This window comes from Paroedura picta, chromosome 7, assembly GCF_049243985.1.
Source record: "Paroedura picta isolate Pp20150507F chromosome 7, Ppicta_v3.0, whole genome shotgun sequence".
NCBI classification, from domain to species: domain Eukaryota; kingdom Metazoa; phylum Chordata; class Lepidosauria; order Squamata; family Gekkonidae; genus Paroedura; species Paroedura picta.
In genome coordinates this window covers 29,359,244-29,385,764 of record NC_135375.1, presented here as the reverse complement: position 1 = coordinate 29,385,764, position 26,521 = coordinate 29,359,244, and the positions used below count along the sequence as shown (strand labels likewise).

The window sequence follows — 26,521 nt, the reverse complement described above, 5'->3', positions numbered from 1 at the left end:
ACCTGGATGCAATCAGTGCATGGATACCTGTCCAGCCATCACTTTTAAAGAAAAGGAACAGTGACTTGGCTAACTTGTGTTCTGATAATGTTCTTAAATAGCACCAAAATCCCTGGCATTCAAGAAAGTGATGTTTGTGAATGGTTGTATCTGTGAATGGCGTAGCAAACATGTTACTGTGAGCCTCTGCATTTTCCAGATCTTGACATCAAGACCTGATGTAAAACCCCTTTAAAACTCAGAATAGCTCAGCGAGACAACACGGCAGCAAAGACCACTCAGTCAATAAACCAGCATGAAAGTGTGCTGTCATGTTCGGTGGGGTTCATTCCAAGCTTTCCTCCACTTTCATTTGACACTGGCACTCAGAGGGTATTTCAAAAATCCACCTGTGGGAACAGCTGCAGCGTCAACTCTGACTAGATGTCAAATGTCTCCTTTGATCAGGAGTCCTTTGTTTCAACTTCATTCTTAGATTTGGAGCAAGATAAAACAAATAGATACCTTTGCTGAAGCCTAATAGTATATTTCAACATGAAAGTTGAATTTGAACTTGAAAGCAAGAAGGAAAACTAAGAGAGAACGGGAAAAAGAGGGCATTGCAATCAATAATTCCATCTCTAAAGGGTTGTTTTTATTATCAGTGAAGTCCTTCCACTGGGACTACAGTTTTGATCCCACCTTTCTTTCACACTCTGATACCCTTTCATTTGTCACTTAAGGTTGCAATTCAGTTCTCTGCTATGTTTTCTTGATAATAGTGTTTAAGCACACATTGAGGCTCATAGCCATATGGATTCCATTTTAAGCTCTGAAGGTGTCTGATGGGAGGTTTAACATCAGAGTCAATGTGGAGGACTTCACACATTTATGAACTCTGGCTGTGCACACACAAACTTATCCCAACTACTGAACCAGTGGTTAAGCTCTTATATGAAAACTGGAAATGATCATAAATAATGAGCTTAGGTAGCTTCCTTTCAGTATTTACTTAAGAGTCCCTCACAAGCAGAAAAAGAATATATTTCTATTAATAAGCTTGAATTATTATTATTATTATTATTATTATTATATTAATAAGCATATTTCTTCCATGCAAGGAAAGTCTATACTTGATCCCAACCTGTCAGTTTTATCTTATATATACAGCTATTTTCTCAGGTTTTGTCTCCAGTGCTTCACCTGTATCCCATCAAATTGAGAATCCAGTTATATCTAGTACTTAATAATTCCATGCTATTTGTAAGCTGTTAGGCTTATAAGGTTTGAAATAAAAGCTCTTCTATAATATTGACATCTGTGACTCAGTGGGTGATTGCAGAATCTAGAACTGTGTTTCCTTCAGTAATGTATGGCACCTTTTAAATGCAGATTCCTAAATTGTTCATTATATCAATTACAGCATTGGAAGAAATCTGTAAGTAATAACATTTTAAGATGTTAAACCACTAGGAAATATAAGCCACTAAACAAATCCAAACTGAAGCTCAGGCTATTCAAAAAGTATTTCCAGGATCACATGCTAGACCAAGTAGACAGACAAACTTGGAAGGGTCTCTGTGTATGGGTGAGACAACAATACTAGGACCAGAAGTATGGATTTATTTGGCGATGAAGAACACTACCAGAAGTAGTGATGGATGAACTTAAAAAAACACAGATCTTTGCTAGTGTTTAATTGACAAGTGATGCAACTGAGTTCTAATCCCTATATTTGGTGGGACCACTGCTCAAGTCCCAATTGTACCAGTATCAAAATGCAGCACAGATTCACCAGATCCTGGTAGGAGCTGTTAGCCTATTTGTATGGCTAATGATCTCTGTGACCCTCACACCAGACAAGCAGATCACTTACAAATCTCTCTGGAAGCAAGCCACTTTCTTAATGAAGTCAAGTTTAACTTCTAATAAGTTTTAGGAAGGAACATAAATGTTTGATACAATTGCCATGCTATTTCTTTTCCTGACCAACTTTTTTTTGGTTTTTTTTTGGGGGGGGAGGGTTTAGATAGAACCACCAGAAATGTTCTCTGGCTCCCACACTACCACTGAGAACCTTGAGATATTTTCAGAATAATTTTTAACAACATTTTCTTAGAAGCACCTATATGTTGATGATCTGAATAAAAGTCAAAAGTCTCATAAGCTTCTGCCTTCGGCAGCAATAAAGTAAATGAAATGAGCAATAGATAGTTATTCTACTATTCATTAAATTATAATTTTTTGAAATTTAAGAGCTGGCCCAAAACATACCATCTTTTTCCTTTTGTCCTGTTCTGTGGGAGGTTCCTCTTCTTCTGTCACTTTCGGCTCTTCAGAAATAGACATTAGCATGCAACTAAGAACACAAATAAAAGTATTTTCAACTTCAGAATTCGACTAGGATTTGAAAGCCTAACAAAAACTGCCTGTAAAAACAGATTTACTGCGTATTAAATTACATAGAACTGTGCTTGCAGTAGGTCACAAATATACCAACTCTTGTGTTCAGGGCCAGAATTGTTTTTGAGATTTTGGTGTTTCACATGATGCAACAGTTTTAACTGGGGTTCACACAGGAGTATCAGTTCAGTGTCGCTGATAAATGATGTACAAGAGGGAATTTGGAGGTGGGGTGGCAAAAAGAAAAAATTCTTTCTTGTCCTGCTATCTTCTTATTCCTATTTTTAAAAACTCCATCCTGAATTCTTCTGCAACATGACTGATACATCACACACCAAGTAACTAATTCAGCAGAAGAGAATGAGCACGCTGCTTCAAGATTCGCCACCTACTGCTCTGTCTTTCTGACTCTTTCTTTGTAATCTCATGATAAATTAATGAATCAAACATGCAACACAGATTACTTCTTCAGTAGCATAAAAAAATAAGAAAAGCCCTGCTGGATCAGACCAGTGGCCCATCTAGTACAGCATTCTGTTTCACACAGAATTTGCCTTGCAGGGTCAACAAACAGAGTACAGAAGCCTATGATGTTGCCTCCTAGCAGATATTCAGAAGTTTCCTACCTCTGGATGCAGATGTTTCCTTTGGCTACCACAGCTAGTGGCCACTAATGAACCTATTCTCTGTCTAATACCTATTACAGCTACACAGAAGCAATAAACCGCCTCTGAACATCGTTGCCTTGAAAACCCCTTGCTGGGGTTACCATGAGTTGACTGACTGTGAGTTCATTTTTGTCAATCTTGAATTCATTATCCATCTACCACTGGAATTTATTTTCCATCCAACACTGGTTGACCTCAAATTCGTAAGAAATGTCATAAGAAAGATTTGGATAAATTTCTCTTTATCCACTTTTTCTACTCCATGCATAATTTTATAGACTTGTTTCATATTTCCATATAGTTGCTTTTATTTTAAACTCTAAGACTTCTAAATTTAAAGTCTCATAGTTGATTTTGGCCTTTCCTCATAGGAAAGATGCTCCAACCACTCAATCATCTGTCTTTATCTGTACTTTTTCCAGCTTTGCAATATCTTTTTTGAGAGGTGGTGACCAGAACTGTACATGTTATTCCAAATAGAAGAAGAAGAGTTGGTTCTTATATGCCCCTTTTCCCTACCCGAAGGAGGCTCAAAGCGGCTTACAGGTGCCTTCCCATTCCTCTCCACACAACAGACACCCTGTGAGGTGGGTGAGGCTGAGAGAGCCCCAATATCACTGCTCGGTCAGAACAGTTTTATCAGTGCCGTGGTGAGCCCAAGGTCACCCAGCTGGTTGCACGTGGGGGAGCGCAGAATCGAACCTGGCATGCCAGATTAGAAGTCCGCACTCCTAACCACAAATAGAACTGCATCATAGACCTATACAAGAAAATTAAAGAACTTACAGCTTTGTTTTCAACTCATTAACACCAAGTACTCCAGCTCCCCACAGCTTCACCTAGAAGTTTCTGGCACTGACATATAAACATCTGTACCTCACTTCCCTAGCCAAGAATCTCTTTCCGCAGACCTTTGTCTTTCTCACATGACCTTCTTTTACTGCTCTCTTATCTTCAGGTTCTATCCTGGGCCAAGCAATTACTCCACATATAGCACAGAAAGAGGATAACTTGTCTAGGTAAGATACATACTTCAATACTTCAGACTGTATTTTTTGGGGTTGCCATTTTTCAATAGTTAAATACAACATTTCATCTGATCAAGATAAGATCTATGATAATGTTAGGCAAATTTTACAAACAATGACAACAGTACAGGGCCTAACTTGTTTTATAAATGTGTATGCTGATATAAATAAGGGCATCTGTTTAGGGTGGGTGGTCCGTTTATCTAATTTGCAATAACTGAATGTCCTGTGGCTGGATGGCTTACCGGGGACCTGGAAAACACACCCGGGGCCTTGCAGGCCTTTGAGAAGCGCTCCGTCTCCCCCCTCCCCCCTGCGACCTCTTACCTGGGACTCTGGACATGGAGCGGCAGAGTCACAGGCGTGCCTGGCTCTAACAGCCAGGCATGTGTGTGAGGCAAGGGATGAGAGCTTGGTGAGGGAGAGTGGGAGCTGTAGAGGCAAGGCCAATCAGGGTGCAGCTGGCTGCAACCTGATTGGCCCTGGAGAGGCCAGACCATTCATCCCCCAAGGCTGTTTCACAATTATTAAGGGGCACCAAATGGATAAGATTAACAACAACAACAACAACAACATTTCTTTACTGTCCCTCCCAGCCAGCCCTGTCAAGGCGATCTACATCATTGCATAAAATGCCATTTAAAATCCCAAAACTTCATACACCCATCTCCCCTACTGACACTCAATGGACTGTGCACATTTCCCACACCCCCACGGTGGGGGTTCAGAGGAGGGACCCAACTGATGTTTCAACACCTAGCCTCAACCAAATGCCTGATGGAAGAGCTCCACTTTACAGGCCCTGCAGAACTGTGAAAGCCCTGACAGGGCACTCAGCTCTTCTTGGAGCGCATTCCACCAAATCGGGGCCAGGATTGAAAAGGCCCTGGCCCTGGTTAAGGCCAGGCGTACTTCTCGTGGGCCAGGGACCACCGGCCTGTTCAGATTTGCAGAGTGTAACTTATAAATATAGCAGTGCTGATCAAGTAGCTTTGCCATCATAGCATATACAGGAATCACAGAGTAATTTAGTCTTTTACTTACTCTTTGAATGTCCTCGTTTCAGTATCTTCAGTCATGACATCATGCAGTCCTTCTACTGAAATATTTATGATACCACAAAATTTATCTTGGATGATACTGAAAAAGAGCAGAATAGTTTTGCTCAACTAGGTAAACTGGAAGTTTGCTTAGTAGTTTTGGGGGAGTTCTTGGTGCTTAACTAAGCTCATTGACATTCTTCCCAAAAGCAGAGAATTACCTCAATCAGAACTTTCCCAGACCCAGAACCCACCTTTAACCCCACATACCAGTATGTGATCCCCTGAGCTGCAAGCACATGACAGGAAATCATATCACATCACTGTGGTGCAGCCAGAAGATCAGGAACCAGAGTTTCCAAACCTGCCCATGCTAGAAAGCAATCATTTCCACTCCTAAATGACCTTGCATCGTCATCAGTGTTCCTCTCAGCATCTGTTCAACTGAGAGGCAAGAAATGTGGCAGCCTTGCTCTCAAATGTTTGCCATAGCAGTAAATCCTTCCAAAATGCAGAAAAACAGACAAAACCTCAAAAATGGTAGCTTTGTAAGGGTTCATGAAACTCACCTGAGATTTACAACCTAGGACTGTACTAGATTATTAGCATCCGAAAACAAATTCACATTTGATGCATTCTACTAAAACGACTATAAAAATAGCAAACGGGGGAAATAAGAAAACCACACAAAACACAGATTCATATTCATAATAGGTTATGAGCATCTATCGCAAACCATATTTAGTGTAGTCAACTCAGACACTATCAATCACATGTTACAGGAAAGAGGGCTAGATTTAATCTTCTCCTTCCATATTCATTCTGTCAGGCTTGACAGCAGACCTTCTGTCATGAATTGTACATGTACACCCAATTAAAGGACTGTACAAACCCAAGGTATCAGATGAAAAATCAAATTTTGGGAACCACACACCTGCAGACTGAATCCAGGAGAACACACACAAGAAAAACTTCTAAGGCCTGATTCCTCTTGTTGGATGACAATTTTTAAGATTGCTAAACTTATGCTATGTAATAATAGTGTTGTTGTTGTTGTTGTTAGGTGCAAAGTCGTGTCCGACCCATTGCGACCCCATGGACAATGATCCTCCAGGATCATATGCAAAGTCAGGTAGCACTTGGAAAATGTTGGCTTCACATGGACACCAGATCTTATTCTGTTATGAAATGTAGCCCTTAACTAGGAAAATTTCTGTATGTAATATTTGTTAACAATGACAAAAATACTGCTAGAGCAGAAATGTTTCAGGCCTGTTTTTTTTCTTTTTTATTATTAGACCTTAATTTAAAGATAGGTCCCACACTGTGAGAGCGTTCTGCTCTACTGCTAAATTCTACCTATGTTAAGACTATGAAAAAGCTCCATGCGAGGGACAACCCCATGGATAATTCTGGTATTCTAAGAAAAGCACAATCATTTGATTTTACCATAAATCTGGAGACTAACAATGGCTCTAAAATCAAACTGGTTATTAATGATGGTAATGTTTCAATTGTGGCTCATTTGTAAGGAAAAGAAAAATATCTCTCTGCAGAAATATTTAAAGCTGCCTGATAAAGAAGAAGTAACATTGACTTATATGAGTTATATATATAGTAGATATAGTTTATAGGATTTTCCTTCTTCAGTATTCAAGACTGTTCTCTCTAGAAACAGGAAACTTAGTATATCCCAGTAAAAAAAATTTTGTTCATATCTGGTAGATGAATTTGAGTCCTATTTAAGGTCTGATGATCATTATACTTGTGATTGTTATGAGTGTCACACACCATTTTTGCACTACAGGCTCATTAATGCTTTATTGATATGTAGAGAGTTTTGTCATCTATGAGACAGATTTGAAGTGCTTCCAATATCACAATTTAAATTATTATGATCCAAAAAAACTGGTCAATTGGACTAGTAGCCTTTTGAACAATATGGAGATTTTCAGGTAGAAAATGTAATTATTTTTTGTCCTCTGACTTCTGCAGAAAAAGCTGGAAGTATGAGCCTAATGATCAAATACAAGACTTATCGTGCAAAAGACATCTCAAAATACTGTATTGTTTTAGGCCACAATAATCACCAAACTAATCAAGGCTTTACCATTACACTGAAAGTCTGTAAGATTAATATCAGCACATACAAAGCACTGAAAGGCTCTGAAGAAAAAGATTTGCAGTTAGCAATACAAAAACTCTTCCATTAATCCTGATTTAAACTACTTAAGAAAGTCTATAAATATTTATGATATACCTCTGAAATACTTCCATGTCTAGGTTGCCAGCTTATAAATCCCAGTGTGACACTATAGATACAATCTTAGTAATTGTACATAGTTATTATTAACTATGCAACCTCTGTTACTGCCATATTTATTTGTTTATATTTATATCTCTCCTCTTTTGAAACAGTCATTTTGGGGCAACTTACAGCAATACAAACAATAAGACCATATAACAATAATACATTAAAAAATCTTTCTAAAATGTTCAAAGCTGGTTAAAACTAATTGAATACTGCCATTCAGCTGGTTTGTTCACAGTTGTTAGCTAATGAAAAAACACTTCCTTCACATGAGGGAAGGAGGGAGGATGCAGGAGGAGGAAGCCAAACCTGCAGGCAAGGAATTCAATTCGGCTTGTAAATAAAGCTTGGTTTGTACAGAGCTCAAACAGACTTCCGTCTGTTAAATATGAGCATCAAGTTCTATCTATCTCATTGCTATGACAGAATGGAAAGATTGTAAGAATCAGACCTCTTTTGAACCAGTCATTTTGGGGCAACTTACAGCAATACAAATTGTCTTGTCTTATTCATATAACAATAATACATTAAAAATCTTTCTAAATGTTCAAAGTTGGTTAAAACTAATCGCATACTGCCATTCAGCTGGTTTGTTCACAGTTGTTAGCTAATGAAAAAACACTTCCTTCACATGAGGGAGGGAGGGAGGATACAGGAGGAGGAAGCCAAATCTGCAGGAGAGGAATTCAGTTCGGCTTGTAAATAAAGCCTGGTTTGTACAGAGCTCAAACAGACTTCTGTCTGTTAAATATGAGCATCAAGTTCTATCTATCTCATTGCTATGACAGAATGGAAAAATTGTAAGAATCAGACCTGCACATGCATCATGCATGCAGTATGCTATACTCAGTGCATAGCACCTTAGTGCTTGGTTCAGAACCAAAGCCAAAATAGTTTAGGGCCATTCCATTTTTGCCCAAATCTTCAAAATGATGTCAGAACAGCAAATGGTTGCTATTACCTAATCCAGGGGTAGTCAACCTGTGGTCCTCCAGATGTCCATGGACTACAATTCCCATGAGTTCCTGCCACCGTTTGCTGGCAGGGGCTCATGGGAATTGTAGTTCATGGACATCTGGAGGACTACAGGTTGACTACCTCTGACCTAATCTATCCACCAACTTGACTAATAGTAGATTTTGCCAAGTGTGTGACAAATATTCATGTCACCTATGTATCCAGGTGTTTTAGAAAAATGGAATCTTATCACCATACTGTTATAAATTGAGGTCACCCTCCCAGGACCCAGCTTTGATCTGCTCCGTCTTTTTGTTCTTGTTGTGGTGGTTGAAGTATGACATCCCCATTCAACTATTGAGATAAACTTCTCCCCTCTAATTCTGAAATACCCCTTTGGGGACAAAGTCCATTTCAAATGGAACAAACACAAATAAAAGTGTCAGGATGGTGTCTGATAGATAAAATGTTAGAATTCTTTGGCATTAGAAAACTGCAGAAGTTTTAAAAATAGATGATAAAATTCTCTTACAAATTCTTATTTTACTTAGTATCATATATGACAAAAAACATAATACAGAATACGCAGCTTGTACACTAGAATAAACTAAATATACATACAGCCTTTTCCCCAAGAATATTTAACTGCTCTAATTAATTTCAAAAGGCATGTGTGATGCCATGGAGTGGCAGGAGTAGGCACTAAAATATTTCTGGCAAGGAAACCTTCACACGGCCCAGTGCCACTATCCTCACAATGCTAACAAGTATTAATTTTGCCCACACCAACTTTCCCCATCCCAACATGAAGCACACTTGTGAAAGAGGCCAATGCAATGGCCTGACAGTGCTGTTGGCACTATTTACTACAAGTCAGCCCAGCTGTAAAAGGTTATGCTGTTCCTCCCTGCCTTAGTATAGCCTGATTACTACATTTCTGCCTTTAGTATCAAAGAGGAATGACTGGACACAAGAAAAAAGTTTATTTATATTGAGGGAAGCAAAATGGAGACTTTCACAAACAACTTTATACACTGAAATATGAGTATGCATATATGTGTGTGCGTGTATATATACGGAAATGTGGAGAGTTAGCCAGTCACTGCCAAGCTACCATCAGTTTTTTTAACCTGTCAGACAGGCCTGGACCTATAAACCATTTTACAATGCAGACCTCAGCTTTCCCAATCTTTCCAATCACCCGGAAAGGCTACATATAAGATCTGTTTACTAATGTATGCCGTAAAAGGCCACTAAATAGTCCACTTTCACCTCAAGTGACCGGAGAGCGAGCAAAGTCTTCACCTTGATGAAAGCCGCTCTAAACTCTAATCTTGCTCAAACCTCCATTAAATGTGCCCTCCCCTCCTGCCAAGTGTTCTGATGGCCCCAAACGACTGTTTCTGGTTTTCTCTCCAGACCACCAGGATACAATACTGTGATTTGCTTGTGATTGCTCCACCAGAACTATTTTTTTTTCCTACGCATAATGCTGCTAGTTATAATCAATTTTACTTATTCATCTGTGAGCTGTCTTATATTGTTTCTATGAATTATTAATACTAATGAATATTTGAAAAGCCTGAAATATTTGGAGGCAACAGTTTATCATCCGATATAGGTAGGATGCGGAACACATACTGATGCAATTCAAGAGTTATCAATGAAGAGTTTCTACCTGGCAAGCAGAACAAAATAGGATTACATAACAAAAGGAGGGTTACGTGCTCTGGTGCGATTTGGCAAACACTGAAGCTCAAGGCGGCCAGCACTGTGGCATGGAGGGGCGGCACTAGTGGCAGCACGCCAGCCGGCACCCGAATGCCGGGTGGTGCACTGCCACCGCCCCTCCCCTCCATGGTGTGGTGCTGGCCGCCTCGGGCTTTGGTGCTTGCCGAAGCGCGTCAGAATGCACAACCCTAAACAAAAGTTTAAGATTCATAGAGATATGTGAATGAAAATGACAGTAAATTACGTGATTTTTAAAAATAGTCTTAATTATAAGCGAAACTATTATTTAAAAAACGTTATACAAAGTTGCAGCCTTGGTTTTTACACCAGCAGCATCAGAAATCCTATACTATAAAGCTGAGTGTTCAAATAAGATGACTTGTGCTGGATTTTCAAGCACGGTAGTTGGTTTGGGAAGATTAGTGTTGTCCAGCTCTGAACTCCCCAGTGGATTTTGTGGCACAGACTGAAGGGGATCAGTTACACAGTATCTACCAGCCTGATAAAACCCATAGTATTCTATTCCACTGTCAGAGCTCTTTTGCTTTTTAAGCTTCTGTCTAAACTGAATCATTTTGTAGATCAGAAAGAAGATAACAGCACAAGCCAAAATAAAAAGGGTTAATAAAATGTCAAAAGCCCGAGTCAGTTGTTCTAACTGCTGTGTACAGATTAGAGAGGTTTTAAATGATACAGAAGCAGCTTCTGGAGAAAATGCTGTGTTCTGCTGTGTAGTAAGATTAACAGGGACAACCTGTGCTGGTATCTCCATAGTTAAGAAGGAAAACACTGTAGCCACCAGTCTGAGCCTCCCACCAGAATGCTCTTCAGAAAGGTGTGGATTAGCAGATGTGGTAGGCATTTCTGTCCACAATCTCACGGGATCTGCATCTGCATTCTTTAAATATTTGTAAATGGAACTGCTTGAGGGGTTTTTATCCCATGTCATCGATAAAGTAGTGGAGCTGTGGTGGATACCTGCTGGTTTGATATCCTTGATTGTTTCAGGTGCTGCGGAACTGTTGAGACAGTTTGGAAACAAGCCCCATTTAGCCAAATTCAAATGTCTTCCACGCAAACTGGACGGATAATGGCAATTAATATTGACAGAGACTGAAGATGACGCTAGCCAAGTAATTAGCCCAAGTAATCTGCAGCTACAGTTCCAAGGATTGTACTTTGCTTGCAAGTGAGTTAATGAAACCAAAGGCCTGACAACTCCAGGCTGCATATCTGTAAGGTTATTAAATGCTAGATTCAGCACCTTCAAAGATGATCCAATTTTTGCAAATGCATTATCGGCAATCCTGATTATTTTGTTTCTGTCAAGTTGCAGAAACATTAAATTATTCAATGATGCAAAGGAATCAGCACTGACGTTTTCTATATTATTATTGCTCAAAACCAACTTTTCAAGATGATTTAACCCCCCAAATCCATTCACGTCAATAATGTTTATGTTGGCTGTCTTTAAAGAGAGGTATTTGAGCTTGTCAAGTCCTCTAAATGCAAAGGGAGGTATTGATCCAACAGGGTTATGTGACAAGGAAAGTTTCTCAAGATTGCTCAGTGCTACAAAAGCATTTGGTGGAACGGATGTTAAATTGTTGCTTTCAAGGTACAAACACGTAAGGTTGTCAAGGTGACGAAACGCTGCATTTGATATCCGTGAAATTTTATTGTTGGCTAGGTTAAGAACCCGAAGACTAATCATTCCAAAGAAAGTGCCGCTACCAAGGATGCTGAGGCGATTGCTTTGAAGCATTAGATATCGCACTGAAGTGAGATCACTAAACGATCCTCTAGGAACAAAAGCTATTTCATTATTTTGCAGGTATAAAGAATGAAGATTGGAAAGTCCTTCAAATGTTCCAGGATCCAAGCGTTTAATATGATTATTATTCAGGCGTAGGTACCATAGATTCTTAAATTCAGAAAATGCTTTTGGGTACACATTTAAAATCCCAGAATTATCCAAGTGTAGCACTGCAAGATGCCGAAGCCCTATCAATTCATGAGCATTTATGCAAGATATATTATTCCCACTTAGATATATGAATACAGTCGTTCGGGGAAAATTCTTCGGAATAGATGAAAGACCTGCATGATGGCAGTCAGCTCGTTTGCCTGTACACTGCCGGCAAACAGATGGACAGCAAAGTATTTCTTCCTGGATCAGCCACAAAAGAAGGCAGTTAAGAACATGCCGAAACGACCCGAGGTGGTAAAGTCGACACATATTCTGGACTGTGATTCTCCCAATCATCTCTGATTGTGCTATTAGGAGAAAAAGTTAAAATGTTTCATTCAAAATTCTCAGGTTTCACTTGTTTCAAAGGCATGCAATATTTTAATGTTATTTCTGCTTTTTCTGGACTATTAATACTGCTTCAAACAAGCTAATTTATTTTATCACACCAATTACTTCCTGCCCAATAACTGAACGTGATGTATAAGTAATGGTAAAATTACTGTATTTTCTAACAGGGCTGTAAACTAGTTCAAGAGTTAAAATCCAAACCAAAATAGCAGCTTTTGGTAATAGAATTTATAAATGGTTCATCCTACTTAAACACAAAAGGAAATAGCGCTGTTTATATTCAGCAACCTCCGTTTCCTTCAATTATTAGCTTCTTGTTCTTTTAATAGTCTTGATGGTTTGACAGTTTAAAATATATTAAAAATTGCTCTTACCCAGAACGTGCTGTTCATTTTGTCAGGTAAAAATTGTTGTTCTGCAGCTTACTGGAGCTGCTAGTGCACTGCATTATTTTAAGAACATTCAAGATTACCTTCCCGTTTCCCACATTTTGTCACAGGTTCTGCAAGAGTTCCTACAGGAAACACTACTCTTCCCATTTGCTCTTCCACAATGACTGGTTAAAATAAAGTTACCATGGATACAGGAAACTGAGAGACAGGAAGTCATTTTATCTGCAGTTCTGAAGTACTGCTAGAAGGAAAATCTCTGTAATTCATTCCTCTAAAGTTGAGTTAAATGTGTTAGTCTTCACATGATACTCATACAATATGTATTCAGTTTATATTACTATCTATAATAAAGTATGTAGATGCGAAGCAGAATATAATAGAATGGAGAGCCAGTATTCTGTAGTGATTATGAGTGTGGCAGGAGAAGAGGAGTTGGTTTTTATACCCTACTTTTCATTACCTGAAGGAGTCCCAAAGTGGCTTACAACTGCCTTTTCCCCACACAACAGACACCCTTTGAGGTAGATAGGGCTGAGAGAGATCTGGGAACTGTGACTAGCCCAAGGTCATACAGCTGGCAGAATGTGGAGGAGGTGAATCCAACCTGGTTTTCTAGATTTGAGGCCACTACTATATCATGCTGGCTCTCTAAAAGTATCTGGAAGACCCAGGTTAAAATTCTGACTTGTGCCATGGAAGTTCACCGGGTGATCATGGGCCTGTCAGGGTTGTTGTCAGAATGAAATGGATGAGAGTATCTCCATTGGAGAGAAAGGAAAGGTATAAATGAATTAAATAAATACAGGGATTTACATAATGGGGTATAACCAGTATAAACGATTACACCTGGGAAGGAAAAAGAATATTCATTCATCTCAGCATTCAGAAATAATTATACCCCCAAATTCGAACTTTTATTCAAATTAGTACTGTGGTTCATATAGAGTGTATGAATGACAGAAAAATAAATTAAATATTTCAGTCTCAAAGCATTTTTCACCTATATTTCTTCAAAATATAAACAAGTATGAGGTAGAAGATCGTGAGGGATTGATGGGATATATAAAGGCACACACCCCAAAGTAATACTCCAGTTATGCAAGTGAACAAGAAGCAATTATTGAGCAATTAACTGGGGGATTTTAAGCCATTCATACATTTCTAGTTTCCAATTTTTTAAAAAGTAAGTAGACAGATATTAATGAATTTCCATAAACATAGTCAAAATCTTACTGATAAGTAAAATACCTGCATGATTATTTATAGGTCACTGACTTTGATAGATATTAGTAGCAACTGTGTAATTTACTTTTTATTAGGAGCAACTAAAATGTCACCAAGTATTGAAACATGCTTCTAAGTTCCCCTGACCTCTTCCTTCATGTTGAAGAGCCTGGATGCCCATAAGGATCAGTGAATTGCAGTCTATACTGTGCAACTTGATTAATTCTGAAGAAACTCTCAGCTACAAATCAAGATGGAGCGTCCAAAGAGCTGCGCAACTTAACTTGGCACACAATCTTTGAATTTCTATTTCTTGGACTGAAACTGAAGAAAAACATACAAGGAAGTGATTTGGGGCATGACTCTGACCTGTTCTCTGATGGCAGAAGGGAAAGCAACGCCAAAGCTGAAAGTTTTCTTCTTTCTGGCTGAGTTATATTATCCATGCGGTCAACCCACATTTCAATCACATGACCAAGGAGCAGGTCCGGCTGGAAAAAGAGAACAGGATTGTTACATTTGCATGCAATGTAATTAGACTAGATAACTAATTTAAGAGTTTTGTGATGAGATAAAATAAAACTTCTCAGCCTCAGTGTAGTCGTTTTAGCTTCTAAGGGGAGTTCAGGTTAGATACAAACACTGAAAAAAAAAACCAAACCCGGCTATCATCCTAAGTCTCGGCACCACACAGAAAACATTTTCTTTAGCAAAAGAAAAATATTAAAATATATCAAAAATCATCTGGGATACAGAAGAATGGTACACCTCATCCACCCCCAATTTGTGCTCCTGCACAGGAGCTGGGGCAGTGAAGTTCCCAGTACATAAACAGACAAAGCTGAACACACCTCTGTACGTCTGCAGAGTCTCTGAATCCTAGCTCATACATTGAGCAAAGCTGCTTAAACTGGAGGTAGTATGACTATCTTTAAGGACTAGAGACCCTGAATTTCAAAGCTTTATGTTCTATGTACATATTTAGAACACCTTGTTTTCTCTAGGATACAAGGTGTGTAAAAGTTATAATGCACTAGAACCATCTTGTACACAACTCTTAGGAACACTGAGCTAAATGGGGTGAGGGGGAAGACATACATTCCAGGAAACAGTGTAATTTGTACAGAAACAACCTCCAAGTATAAACCTGAACTGTAATATAGCTAATTAACCAGCATTTCTAGTTTCCAAACAAATTACAAACAAAATATTCTTCTCACATAAGCTGTATAACAATTTTTGTTTTTAACATACTGTCTGCTGAGAGTATGAGGCATAAATATTTAAAGTAAACAAAAGGTGCTATGTATTCAGATAACTAAATATGAAATCTTACCTCTTGCCCAAACTCACAAGCCATCTGGTTCAAAAGCAATGAGAAAAAACTTTTATTTTGCAGCAAGACTCTACCGATGATTCCCAGGTAAGTTGACATTACAACCGGGTACCTCTGAAAATGAAAGCAATTCAACTGAGCTGCCCTATCAGGTGGAAAATATAAACATGATAAAGGAATACTACAATGAGCATGATTCTTAGGAAATGTAATAGCACTCGGTCTAAATACATAAGCGTTAGGATTGGTTATAGTCAGACCAATTCCTATGCTAAATGAAAAGTACATCAATTTTCAGCTAACCAGCTTGAAGCTATAGGAGTTGTTCAGAATAATTCCAGGTTACAATGTAAAGGAAATTACAGTGTACAGTGATTGAAAAAATACGTACTATGTCCTATGAGGCTAGATGGATGGTAAATTCCATTCTAGTTGGCAGGGAAACTCCATCCCCCTTAATAGTATATGAAAGCTCAGACAGTGTTGGAAATTTGGGATGGAGAAAACCATTGCAACACCAAAGCACTACAATTACCATGATGGGATGTGGTTGTTTCATGATTATCCAAAATATAATCAGATTTAACTTTACAGATAGCTTAACACAGCTGAGCAGAGACCTAAATATACCTAATCATTGTGCCGACATACTGTGCCGGAGCTTTTCTTATGTGTTCTTATGTATTCAAATAGAGATCTATGCATTGAAAAGAATTACATGAGAGATTCCCATTAGCTTTGGCTCTATATACACCAGAAAGAATGGCTAACAGAAGTCAGCACAGACACCTGAAACTTCTGGTTATTATTCAATATACTACATCAGCTTTCATGGAAATGTGTTGGAAGGCAAATCATAACCGTTAGCAAGTTTGTGCCTCAAAGTACTGGATTTTGAAAAATGCATTTTGAATCTTCAAACTCCATGCATCAGCAAGTACTCAGTTCACTCCCGGAGTATAATATTTATACAACAGCACCACTGGCTGGGAGAAAACAAAATCATAAGCTAAGAAAAAGGTTTGCATAAGGAAACAACTCCCATCATTGCTATATGTGAGTAAACAGCAGTTACTGCATTATTCTCTTGTGCCTCCTTTTTGGAGATATAGATGATCTCACAGAAAGCTTCAGCACAGCTATTCATATTTAATTTACCAGACTTTTGCTACTTCAAAGAAGTGCTATTAATCTCTCACTAAGCAGGTCATTGCTGCTATTCTCAGTGGTAACACTCTTCAGTGCAAAGATTTTATGGAACTGTATAGTGAGGTGTCACAACAGGGTGAAAAAAAATGATGAACCCATGTGTTAAATTACATTATTTTAACACTTCCCATTATCTACTGGCTATTTGCAGACTGTAAAACCAGAAAAGCTAAAGACAAACAAAAAAAAACTTTTAAAAAAGCTTTTTAAAACTTTAAAACAAGGAAAGGATGGTACTGCTCCATTTGAAAAATTAGGATGACAATGAAAAAAATGTATTATATTATTTCAAATGAGAAATCCAGTGAATTTTCTGTAAGGGCATCAAACTGGTTCTATTACTAAAAACACAAACACAATGGGAACTGTGATTTCCTGTTTTTCATTCTTCAACTAGGGTGCAAGAGGGAGATGCAGAAGTTATTTGCCATCCTCTTCCAAGTTCTTCCCTTAGCATTCTAGAAAGGGCTAAAATCTCTGCTTTCAGGGGTCATCATTTCCATTCTTCCCAAAGGATGACACACATTTTCCCAGCAAGCGAGAGAGAATATGTAACATATGGTATAATATGTGTGTATAAATTGGGATCCAGAGAACATGCTTTCTACCACAAAGCACTCAGACCATCCCATCTCCTCACTCTCAAAAGAGGAAAACATAACTTCAACATGAAGGTTATTTCATTAAAAAATTCAGCAGCAGCTTATGGTATCTTGTTTCAGAACAAAAGGTGCTATTTTTTTTAAATGAGAAAACATAAATATGAAATCTATATAATGTAACCGCCCAGAGCTGCAAAGAATGGGCGGTATAAAAATCTAAATAAATACATAAGAAATTTCCAAATTGATATTAAGACGAATGCTGAAGATGTAGGATACCTTGAGTGCAACAAACTGAATTAACAAACTGTTTTAACTGTCTACCTGGACAAGAAGCAAACCTACGTGGCCTCGCACGATAGCATCGCCTTACTATTGGACAAGCAAGGGTACAAAACAGCACTGCATAATCCTGCATAACAGTTTATTCTGTTACAAGCAGTGGCATACCAAGGGTGGGACAGGGCTGTGTGGTCTGCCCTGGGTCAACTTGAAGGGAGCCCTTGAAGCCATCTTCATGCTGCATCCAGCCAAATGTCTTTCCTTTTATTTTAAAAATGCAGTTCCGGCCACAACCACAAGGGACACAAGGGAAGCCTGAGAACAGCAGAAAGCCTTCTAGGATTGGCTAGACTTTTCTTTCTCCAAGACTGAAGCAAACTTGCTTAATAGTTCGTACAACCAAACCGGCATGCTGATACCAGCCTGCGGGTCATTTTCTCAAATAATCTCTTACTTTTCCCAGCTCAGCCAGATCTTGCAAAGTAGTAGTCAGGGTGTTGCAGCAAGATACCTAACCTGGATAGCCCAGGCAAACCTGATTATGTCAGATATTGAAAACTAAGCAGAGTCACCCCTGGCTAGCACTTGGAAGGGCAACCTCCAAGGAATATCTAGAGGCAGTTAAAGGCAAACCACCCCCAAACTTCTATTGCCTTGCATTCAGACAATCTTATGATCTCCTGGCCATATTACACACAAGCCATATGACAAATAAATAGTAACAAGATAAAGCCACCTTTTCCTCTCTTAATTTATTTCCTTTTTTCCCCATATGTTTCTCATTCATTTCTGTCTCCCTTCACCTAATTTTTTTGTGATTCCCCCCCCCCCCTCTATTTTCATTTCTTGGTCTCAGGACCTTCTCATCCCATTCCTGCTTGGTGACAGAATGTATTTAGGAACAGCATCATAGCAAACTTTTGTTAATATGAACAGAAAGTACTGGGTTTGTTGGGCACTGTACACTTCACTGATTCCACTGGGCTTCCTCCCCCCTCCCCTGCTTGGATTTTAATTTTGTGCTTAACAATAGTTGCCATTGTCAGAACGGCACTGGGTTTCCTGGGTAATATACACTGTACTGGTTCTGCTGGTCTTCCATCTCGCTTTCTTTCTTGGACTGTGATTGCATGCTTAACATCAGTCCTGTTAAGCTGGCATTGTCACAATGGCACTGAGTTCTGCTAGGCATTCTGTACATTGCATTTATTCTGCTGAGATTGCAGAAATACCTCTCACACCCTTCACTTTCTGCTACAGAGATTCTCTAGTTTGACTCTCGAAATCTTATTCCATGAAACACTTTTTGGTCCCTAAGGAGCATTTATTTCATGATTATTACTGAAAATATTTTTATTGTATAGAGGAGGGGGGTGTAAAAAATTAATCCACTCTGGATGTTGAATATTCTTGGTATGCAACATCAGCTGAGATGTGACAAAAAAAGAATAGAGGAGGGGTGTATTAAAATATTATCCACCCTCTGTGCCAAATAGGCTAGCTATGCCGCTGGTTGTAACGGGAAGCAGAATATATGATAGATAACTTTTAATATCTTGAATTGGGGCCATGAAGATCAAGAACATGCAGCCATTTGTGAGTGGGTAAAGGCAGAAAGGCAGGAATTAACATGTTTTCAACTTATTACAAGATAGGCTACGTAATGCCCTTCCCACCCCGGAGGAAAATAATTAAAAGATTTAGCAGGCCCTGTACAAGGTTCACAAGGCAAAATCCGGGAATTTCAATATTACATTTTTTTTTCTTGTACTCACTCCTCTAAAATGAATGTTTAGGTAAAACTAGTCTGTGGAACTTAGCTAGTCCATTTTGATTTTTTGTCTTAGTTTTTTGCAACAGCTGTGCTACTGCTCTGATATCTATACCTGTTTTTTCCGTTTCTAGCTAATAAACATTTGAGGTTTTTTTCCCTCTTTGAAGTTCTCATGCTGTGACCAAAGCTCTTACTCAAACGCCTGACCATTTATCGATGCATAGACCAATCACCTCACTGGCCAACAGAGTTAGCAGGCTGGAGAAAGAGAAAGGAATAACCATCAATAGGTGATGTAAAAGACCTGTATCTGCTAGTCTGAGTAGACAATACTAACCTTAATGGACCAATGGTTTGATTCAGTATAAAGCAGATTCATGTGTGTTCATTTATGCACAGAGCTAGGCAGACGCTCTTTCAGTGACTCAAACCACTCAGAGGAAGGTCAAACAGCAGAGATGTTTTGAGTGGTAGCAGAAGCCTACCCAAATAACACACACACAAAGATTCCCATTGCTTCTTGGGGCCTTGCAGACAAAGAGTGTGTGATGGACCAAGGGGATCCAAAAGAATCCCTGATTCTTGCATTCACAGATGACGGGATCCAACCCCTAATGAAGACTGCGCTATTTGTGTCCAGTATATAGGATATAAAATCTATATTTGCAGTATTGGGAGCATTTCACTGTGGTCCAGAATAACACAGCAGCTGAGGTATTGAGCTAGAAATTGATACTTAAAGCTCAGATTGAGAAAAATCAATTTCTTGCCATATCACCTATCTCACGATATTTATACTCAAAATTAAATTAAAAGAATTGTAATGGTAAGTACTACAGAAAACATAAAATAATGCTACTGATTACATTTAGTGTGCATTCTATTCTTTATTTAACTCTGGGAGGGTCATTTGGACTAGTATGACCTCAATACACAGAACACTTAAATTACATTACAGCCTGTCCTAAACACCAAAACTCAATTAGTGGTACTGAGTGAAAAGGATGCTGTCAAATGATTACATATAACAGAAGGCAAATGGAAGTATGCAATTCTTACCAGAAATGCATTGGATGACATCCTATTGTTCTATACTTGAACTATTTTTAAAGAATGCAGATAAAAATGCATGGAAAAGAAATATTAAAAAGTTAAGGCACTCTTACCTCCCCACTTATAATTCCCCGAAACACAGATGGCAGCAAAGGTTGAAATAGGTCAGAACCCAATACTGGATTCACTTTGAGAACATTTTCTACAACCTGAAAATAAGAAGACAGATTTTATCTGAGGAGCAATTACATTTTTTTTAAGAAACCCTTTTGCTACCAGCCATACATAATGCTTATATGTACACATGTTCAATGTTTCCCTACAACTGAGCTTAGAAAGCTACACTGTACGTGAACTATATACTGTAACTAGCAGATATTGTGATTTCCGAACCAAGAACACAATTTAACCACAATCCAATTAATTCTTTACAGTTCCACAAGATTATAAAAATCAAGCAAGCTGCTGCTCGTTTTTTGTTTATAAAGATACTTTCACATGCTTCTCTCTCTCTCTCTCTCTCACACACACTCACACACACACACACACACACACACACACACACAGAGTCATCTACTACCTTGCATCCTCCTCAGTATAATTCCATTTGATTTACATGACAGGCTTCCTTGAAGGAATTATTAGACTTCTTTTTCCCTGCTGTGCTTTATATGTGGACTGCATGCAAACCTAGCCCTTCTGGTCCAGAAAAGCATACTTTAGCACTTCAGCATGCATAAAGAAAAAATATGATTTAGCACTTAGGGATATGTCTAACTATTCAGAACCTGTATTAGGGAAATGTGATACATTCATGTCCTAATAGTTATGATCATTTTGTACTGGTGGCTCAGATGTAGTCAGGTTACCTGGTACTACATAGGCTGCTACTTGCAAATTGGATTGTGATTTGTAAACATGTCATTATGAATGAGGGAAACTGCTAAATCAAATAATACTTCTCTACAACAGCACGGATTTTCTTCCTTTAATCGAGGCTGCAATCCACTCCTTATTGAGAAAATCAGCCAAGAATAATGAGGAGGATCGGGTCAATTTTAGGCCCCTGTCAAAGCTTCTATTTTGGGGCAAGTAGATTGAGAAGGTGGCAGCACAGTAACTCCAGGCTTTCATGTTGAAACCGCTTACCTTTAAGTTTTTCAATCTGGCTTTTATCTGGGCTATGGGTTAGAGACAGCCTTCACAGCCCTGGCTGATATGTTTGGAGACAGATACATGCAATGCCCCTTTCTATTAATCTTATTAGAATCACTGATTACTTTCTACATAGTGGATAATGACACCAGATGAAACATCAGGGAGATATCATAGGGCTAGCCCTTCAGTTGTTTTGATTCTTCCTTTATGGAAGACTAGACATCGTGCCTCTTTGAGTTCACTGATATAACCATCTGAAGCCTTGCTCTGCCCTTCTGCTCCATTACAGAGTAGGTGGCTGAGAACTAGGAGCTTCTGGACAATCTCCATTTAGACGTTCACTTGCCACTAGGTCTGTTGCCATCTTGGCATCAAGTGAAGATTTATTTATTCTTCTCTATGTTTATCTAAGAGTGTTATCTTCCCACCCTGGATACAAATGCTTAAAACAAACACTCAGGGATCATTCTTTTCTCCAATTTTGCTCAATATCTACATGCATCCACTGGATAAGTCTGCAGCTAGCAATACACTGATAATACCCAGCTCTGTATTTCGGTAAAAAAGCAACAAGGAGCTGCTATCTTTGTGCTTAATCAGTTTTTTCGAACTGTGTTAAGAGGATGATGGAAAAACTGAAACTGAATCCAAACAAGCTTAAAGGAGATAATGATAGTTCAGTCAGATGACATCAGAGAATACTTTTAAGATCAAGGGTATTATGATTATCAACACAGGGAAAGAATTTTGGGATTTTACTGTATCAAGGCATACATTTTGATATACAGTTTGCTGCTACTGTCATCTTGCTCCAAGTCTCTTGTTAACATAGCTTATCTTGCCATGCTGTTCCATATATCAGAAACCTCCACACTTAACTACTGCATGCCTTTGGCTGACTCGGAAACGAAAGCACACTCCACCTGTGTAACTGTAGTACCTGCAATGTGATTTGATACCTGGTTCAATTCAACATGCTAGTATTCATGTTTAATATCTGAAAGATAACAACTTCATGTGCCAGCTGGGATCTAGCAAAAAGAAGTTTCTCACCATTCTTATTTGCTGCCATGGCAGAATTACAATGGCAAGGAGCACTTCTCTCACACACATTTTAATTTAGCTTTTAGTTTTTGGGATTTTCTCCATACAGTGGTGAAGAAGACAGATTCTTCACTGCCTCCAGAGAGGGTCTAAACTTTTCTTTTTATGCATGTATAATCTGCAGGGATTGAGGAAATGTTTTTTTTTAAATATCCAAGAATCAGATTGCTGCATGGAAATAAATAAATAAAGGAAGCATATCCCAAACCTCAAAAGAACACTATAACCCATGACAATGCATGCAATTAACATCTAATTCTTACAAGAAAAATCAGTTTTTTTCTGGATGCAAAGTACAAACATCATTAGCCATCTACAAACATACAAACCTTCAGTACTTGAACTTGACCCTCAGTAGTTATGTCTTTTAAGATCTCACAAAAGGATTTGCATAGTTCAGCTGCATTGACCTAAAATCAAAATTAACCCAGATTAGAACACAGAAAATGCTTATTTTTGAAATCAACGTTGTTTACACATTAGTTCTTACTGAAGTACAAGTAATTAATAATGGGCAGTATTACCAAGTCTAACATTTAAATGAATAAACAACTCAATCAACAGAAATGCATGCCACACTTGTCTCAATCAGCTTTTCTCTGCCTTTTCCAATGAGCCATTTTCTTTACTAGTAGTAAAGCCCATTGTGTTCTCTAATGCAACAGGTGCTAGCTCATAATTTGGTGTGGGTTTAGTGCCTCACTTGGAAGCTGGCAAACCTTAGAGGAGGTCTTTCTGTGCACAGCAGTCCTGATACAAGTGAGGTTTATGCACACCTAGGAAGTGTGGAATTCCAGAACATGAACCTACACGAATCTGACAACCTGACCTCATCTCTGCAATGTTTTCTTGACCTGAAATAGGTCAGGGTGATACCTGGCTTGTTAGGTGGCTGCAGAGGCATTGTACACTTTTGAGGCCCCACTTCCAAACCTCAAGGAATATTTCCACACCAGGGACATTCAGGGCCTTTTCGCACGGGGATCTTTGTTGCAAATTGTTTGCGGAATGAAAAATCGCCATTTAAAATAGTGGAATTCGTCGTTATGCATACCTGCCTTTGTAGTGGAATCAGTTGCGTTTTTTAGCGTTTCCCACAGGCTTCCGGTCTCGGCAGAAATCGCTAGAAAGGAAGCGCTATTGCCAAGCTCGTCCCGCCCCTGGCCGTCAAGCAGCCAATGGGCAGCCGTTAGCATGCTCCCAAACAGCCCCTTTCCCTTTAAGAAAGGTTTTTTTAAAAAAAAAACAGACCCATAGCAACGAATCTAGGTAGATTCGTTGCAACGGAGAGACCCATCCAGCTGCCTAATGTGAGCCGTCGTTTGATTGTATGATCGTTGGCACGCTGCCTCGAGTGATAAAAAAAAAATCCCCCCCCCCTCTCACGGGCCCGATTTTCGGCTGAATTTATGTGTAAAAAATAAAGGGACTTTATTTCAGCAAACGGGCTTTTATGTGGTTTGTGCTTAGTGACTAAAGGTGAAGGACTGAAGCCAGGGAAGCCTCTAAACAGAAAGAGGCTCGCTGGTGCGTTTATCCCCGCTCGCTCGGAGAAAAAAAAATGGCGATGGCTTCGCCGGAAGTTTGGAGGACAGGCTCAGGAGGAGGGACTTCGAAGAACCAGCAACAATGGTAACGCACAGGTCTTTAGCGCTACTGTTGCAGATTGGTTGCAGGAGTGTATCGCTATCCGGAGGGTGAATCCACTTTTCTGGATTCCCCTGAAAGCGCTACAACGAAGCGCTTTTTGCGGGTCGGTTTCAGGATTGTTGCAGATTGTCTACGACGTCGTGGGTTATGGCAAATTAGTAGCATTTCCAATTAGTAACCATTGTGCTATTTTGAAGCCGTGCGAAATGGCCCTCAGTTTAATCTGCCCAACAACCTTGCATGGTAGGCAAGGTTTAAGGGTATATAAATGAAATTAATTCTCAGAGAATTTGACTCATATTAGTAGATGTATACTGGGCTAACGTTAATGCCCTTAGGCATATGATCTCATGCTACATCTTAATCTCACTCTCAGAATGCCCAATTCCCAGTCATTTCTCTTTGAAGACTGTCTCAAGGAGCATGGTCCAGGTGTCCACCCTGCCATAATGAAGGGTCAGCTGATGCAAGAAGTACTTAGAAATTTTTACAGAATGTATGATAATTAACCTAATACATACCTGAAGAAATTCTGAAGGAGATAAAAAGATATAGCCATTGATGATCTTAAAACAGGTTCTGAGGTTTTCTGAACTTAACTCTGTGAAAATAAGTATCAGATAATCTCAAGGGCTTTGCCACAATTTAAAGAGTGTTAATAAACATGACAATGGATATTTTACATATTATTTTTAAAAATAAAGTTTATAATTGTTCTAGAATCCCTTATTTGTGCATGATCTTTGTTCATATGAAAAAAGTTTATAGACCTGGATGCTTGTACTATGAAAACCTGATGGATAAGTTCCAAAATGTACCACAATTCTCAAATAGGTATCTGTATACAAACACATCTGTATCACGGCTCTGATAAAAGAATGCATAAATATCTCTTTTCATTCGCAGTATAAATTATAAAAGAAAGGCCATAATGCTACTCTTAGAGATACAGGTCAGGAAGTTGAAAAGAAGACTGTTTCCTATCATCATTCTGAGTACAGCCCACTATCCATATGCCAAGTTTATCTCATGGGGATTCTCAATTTTTTTGAGTACTATTATACAACCATTGTAATAAATACAACCACTATACAAATTACCATTGCAAAATTGCTCTTTTCATCAGCCACCAGTAGGAAGTAGACAGGAAGTTACACTACTGTTCCTGTTCCTCCGTGTGTGTGACATATGTGTGTCATTCCTAACAAAACAGCCCCATATAGCCAAATGCAACAGCAGGTGGCTCTGAACTTAGCTCTTCCTTGGTGATTGTGAGCTACTGATCCAAGTGATCCAATTAACATGCCATTATAGGGCAGAAAAGTTCATCTAGATAACAGAGCTAACTTGCAAATGGAATTATAAACACCTAGCTTCTATTTTGTTAGTTAAAATTCTATTGTATTGGCCATTGGCCATCACAACCATATGAAAACAAGCTCAAACAAAACTAAATATAGCCAAACAAACAGTAGACCTAAATATCCATAAAATACTGAGCTTATATGACAGAGACTGCTTGTTGAAATCAGGATCACAGAACTGGTTTCATAGACTTTCCCTCCAATTTTTAAAAATAATGATATTATAAATAGTCTTGAACTGACCTTTGCCACACAGCCAAATAAAACCTTAAAAGACATTCCAACCACCTCTACAAGCCTCACTGATGCTCTAAAGTGGTCGCCTGGAACTGTCAAGGTGACAGATACAACTAGTAGGATGCCAAAACTAGGACAGTGCATTCAGCAGTTCTAGGGAAAGGAAGGTTTTGATAGTGGGACAACATCTGGCATGCTGAGAACCTGTGATTGCTTTTCTTTTCTTTCTGTTTTTTAAAAGTTTGCTTCTGGCTCTGATCTCTGAAAAAACAGGCTAGAAAGATGAAGCCCCAGAGATTAGCATCAGAGAGAAAAGGACTGTCAGTTAAATCACACAAAATCAGCAGTATCTACAAGAGATCTGCTTATATAACTGCTTACAGAGAATTCCACTAGTCAACACAAAATGTAAGTTTCTTTTAAAGCCTAGAATGTGCTTAGCATTGGTCATAGTTTAAAGTATACAACCGTGGAATACACTCAGCATGCAAAGCAATAAATCACCCACCTCTACAGCTCATTCACATCTGATTCCCCTCTTTTGTTTGGAGGGAAGAAGGAAAGTATTTCATATGTATGTTTATCCAGGACCTCTATAAGATTAAGGGGTCCTAGGGTATGTCCATATATATTCTCTCCCTCATTTGGAAAAATATGCTTATGATCTTTCCAAAAGCAACTGTATTTGACATCAGAATG

General features: G+C 38.8%; 1 protein-coding gene across 4 annotated transcripts in view; it reads right to left on the bottom strand.

Annotated features, from left to right (window-relative positions):
* Nucleotides 1–26,521, bottom strand: part of IPO11 (importin 11) — a 92,477-nt gene that overhangs the window by 17,581 nt on the left and 48,375 nt on the right. For 2 of the 4 annotated variants that reach the window (XM_077347209.1, XM_077347210.1), the window contains exons 23-29: nt 24,743–24,822; nt 22,901–22,981; nt 20,423–20,518; nt 15,390–15,503; nt 14,423–14,544; nt 5,123–5,218; nt 2,254–2,338 (exon numbers count right to left, since the gene is read on the bottom strand). In XM_077347209.1, coding sequence (XP_077203324.1) covers nt 2,254–2,338; nt 5,123–5,218; nt 14,423–14,544; nt 15,390–15,503; nt 20,423–20,518; nt 22,901–22,981; nt 24,743–24,822 — 674 coding nt within the window. Of the gene's footprint in view, nt 1–2,253; nt 2,339–5,122; nt 5,219–12,217; nt 12,395–14,422; nt 14,545–15,389; nt 15,504–20,422; nt 20,519–22,900; nt 22,982–24,742; nt 24,823–26,521 lie in introns of those variants that run through there. The other 2 variants (XR_013233053.1, XM_077347211.1) reach the window with 2 other exon arrangements.